General features: G+C 45.7%; 1 protein-coding gene across 1 annotated transcript; it reads right to left on the bottom strand.

Moving 5' to 3' along the window:
* Nucleotides 1–606: 606 nt before the first annotated feature.
* Nucleotides 607–2,163, bottom strand: LOC120944357 (E3 ubiquitin-protein ligase TRIM39-like). The gene has a single exon (XM_040358409.1). It carries the CDS (start codon nt 2,161–2,163, stop codon nt 607–609), a length of 1,557 nt encoding a protein of 518 aa, XP_040214343.1.
* Between the last annotated feature and the right edge of the window lie 343 nt (nt 2,164–2,506).

Raw genomic sequence — 2,506 nt, 5'->3', positions numbered from 1 at the left:
CGCCGCGACGATGACGCGGCGACGTGCGCGGCCCTGGCAGTTCAATGCTTCCACGCATGCGCCGAAGTCATTCGACGCATGCGAGGGATGGCGGCTGCTCGGACATGTACAGACGACCGAACATGTCCGACGGACAGGATTCCAGCGGGCATGTTTCTAAACATGTTTAGAAATATTTGCCCGCTCGAAAAAGGCCCGGCGGGCAAATGTACGCTGGAATCCTGTCCGCTCGGCTGTACAGACGACCGAACATGTCTGCTGAAACTGGTCCGCAGACCAGTTTCAGCAGACATGTTCGGTCGTCTGTACGGGGCCTTAGAGAATATACAAAGCCAATATTGTACATATTATGGGACAAACACCTCTTTCAAAAAGCAGAAAAGTTTATTAGAGAAATATAGCACACAGAGTATTTAAAATCATTAGCAACACTTTATAAAAAAAAAATATTTTATAAAAAAAAAAAATACAGAATAAAACATAACCGCGTTACTCATAAACCAAGGTTCCACTGTATATACATTTTAAAGTAAAGGACAGGACTTTCTATAATATATACAAATACAATAAAAAATGTCATTTGATTTTTTACCCATGTCACAGTTCTTAAGTTTTGATTCTGATAGAGCACTGTGGAAACAAATGGAAAGCGGCATGGAGGGGTTCGGTGAAGGTGGCGGTGAAGGTGTGGAGGTGTCTGATGGGGTCACACAGCTGGTAGAAGGAAAGACGGCCGGCTTCATACTCCAGATAAATCCCAACTGTCTTTACTAAGTATTTGCAGTCTATATAAATAGGATAGTTTGCGTGTCGGACATGAAGCCTTGACATGGTTTGAATTAGACTCCAGGATTTTTCATTATAACCCAAAAAGGACACATTTCCCGAAATCTTCCTCTCGATGCTTTCATTGGCCACCCCGACCAACCATTCCTCCGCTTCACTCACATCCACCTCCCAGTAATGTGTCCCGGATGTGAATCCTTGTACACTCAATACCTGGCTGCAGATGAATCTCTGAGGACTATCCGGAATGGCCATACAGATTTCAGCATTAGTGGCTCTCTTCAGATCCTTGGATATAATAAGCTGTTGGTGGGCTGTGTTTATATCCAGGGAAATGTTGGCTTTCTCCATCACCGAAAATTGTCCCGTTTTCAGCACATCCTTCAGACACTGAGTCAGGTTGCCAAGCTCACACTGTAGTCTATCCGAGATCATTTCTTCATCTAGACATTTAGGATTTATTATTGTATCCCCTATCCCAAGACTGAGGTCATCTCCATTAGGTGGCATTTTCAGGACAGCTAACGGGTCTCGGATGTCGCACAATTTTTTCATATGCCTAATCTTCCTGGCCAGCTGGCTCTGCTTTAGGTTCAGCTGCCTGTTCAGATCGGACACGGAATCGGAGATCTGGTTGTTCTGTCTGCGGATCTCTTGCAGGAATGCCTTCTCTACACCGCTCAGCTGTTCCGTAATTTCCATGGACAGGTCAATGTAGCTCCGGGTAACGGCAAAGGTTTTCTTGTCCTCTTCTCTCCAGTAATTATCCAGGTTCTGGATTCTCCTCCGGATCTCCTGTCTCTCCGAGTCCAAAGCATTTGAACATTTTCTCAGTTCCTCTTTTTTTTTCTCAGAGGCCTCGATTAGAAGGTCCACTCGGTGTCCTCGATGTTCTCCAGCCGCCCAGCAGGACATACAGATACGGGCGCTGTCCTCCCAGCAGTAATAATTCAGAGCCTCTTTATGCGTGGAGCATTTGCTCTCTCCGTATGTTGTGGTGGGTTCGGATAAAATGTGATCCGCTGATTTTCTGTGGTAACTTAGGTGCTTTGCGCAAAATGAAGCCTCGCATAACAGGCACGTTTTAGAAGCTGGTACGGGATAATCGCAGTACGTACACAAGATTTCCTCCTTGTAAGAAGTTCTGAACCATGCCACGATTTTACGTAGGTTCCTGTTCTTCAACAGCATAGGGCGCTCCGTATACTGCTCTCGGCACTCCGGACAGGAATAGATTCCATGGAACTCCTGTGTACTCAGCGCAGTCGCAATACAATCCAAGCAGAAGTTGTGTCCGCACATCAGTATTGTAGGCTCTTCATAGAGGTTCAGGCAGATGGGGCACTTGAGCTCATCTCTCAGGTAGGCAGATGCCATTTTGGAGAAGGACAAATAACTGCTGGTGGTACAAGGTCAAATGTCTGGTGATGCAACTTTGGGGCTTTGGTCTTATACACTGGTGATATGAGAGTTGCTTTGGTTTACTTTGTTATGTAAAGTGAAGTTTTCCCTCCTAGTAAAGTGAGAGCCACCATCCCCCGGGAACCCTTCCTCTGCTGAAGACAGTTTTGTACCATGTTAGCTATTGATGATTATTGCAAACAAGTTTAAGTTTGCCCTTGATTAGCTAACTTAAGCTATTAAGGTTGCAAGCTTTTGGGACACATTGGCCCGGATTCTCGTAGCACTTACGCCGACGTATCTACAGATACGCCGCGTA

The sequence above is a fragment of the Rana temporaria genome, chromosome 6 (assembly GCF_905171775.1).
Source record: "Rana temporaria chromosome 6, aRanTem1.1, whole genome shotgun sequence".
Taxonomy (NCBI): Eukaryota; Metazoa; Chordata; class Amphibia; order Anura; family Ranidae; genus Rana; species Rana temporaria.
The sequence above is the reverse complement of the archived record's forward strand: the minus strand, read 5'-3'. Positions and strand labels throughout refer to the sequence as shown.

Excerpts from the sequence above, each read along its gene's own strand:
- LOC120944357 (XM_040358409.1), bottom strand. The coding sequence starts at position 2,163 with ATGGCATCTGCCTACCTGAGAGATGAGCTCAAGTGCCCCATCTGCCTG.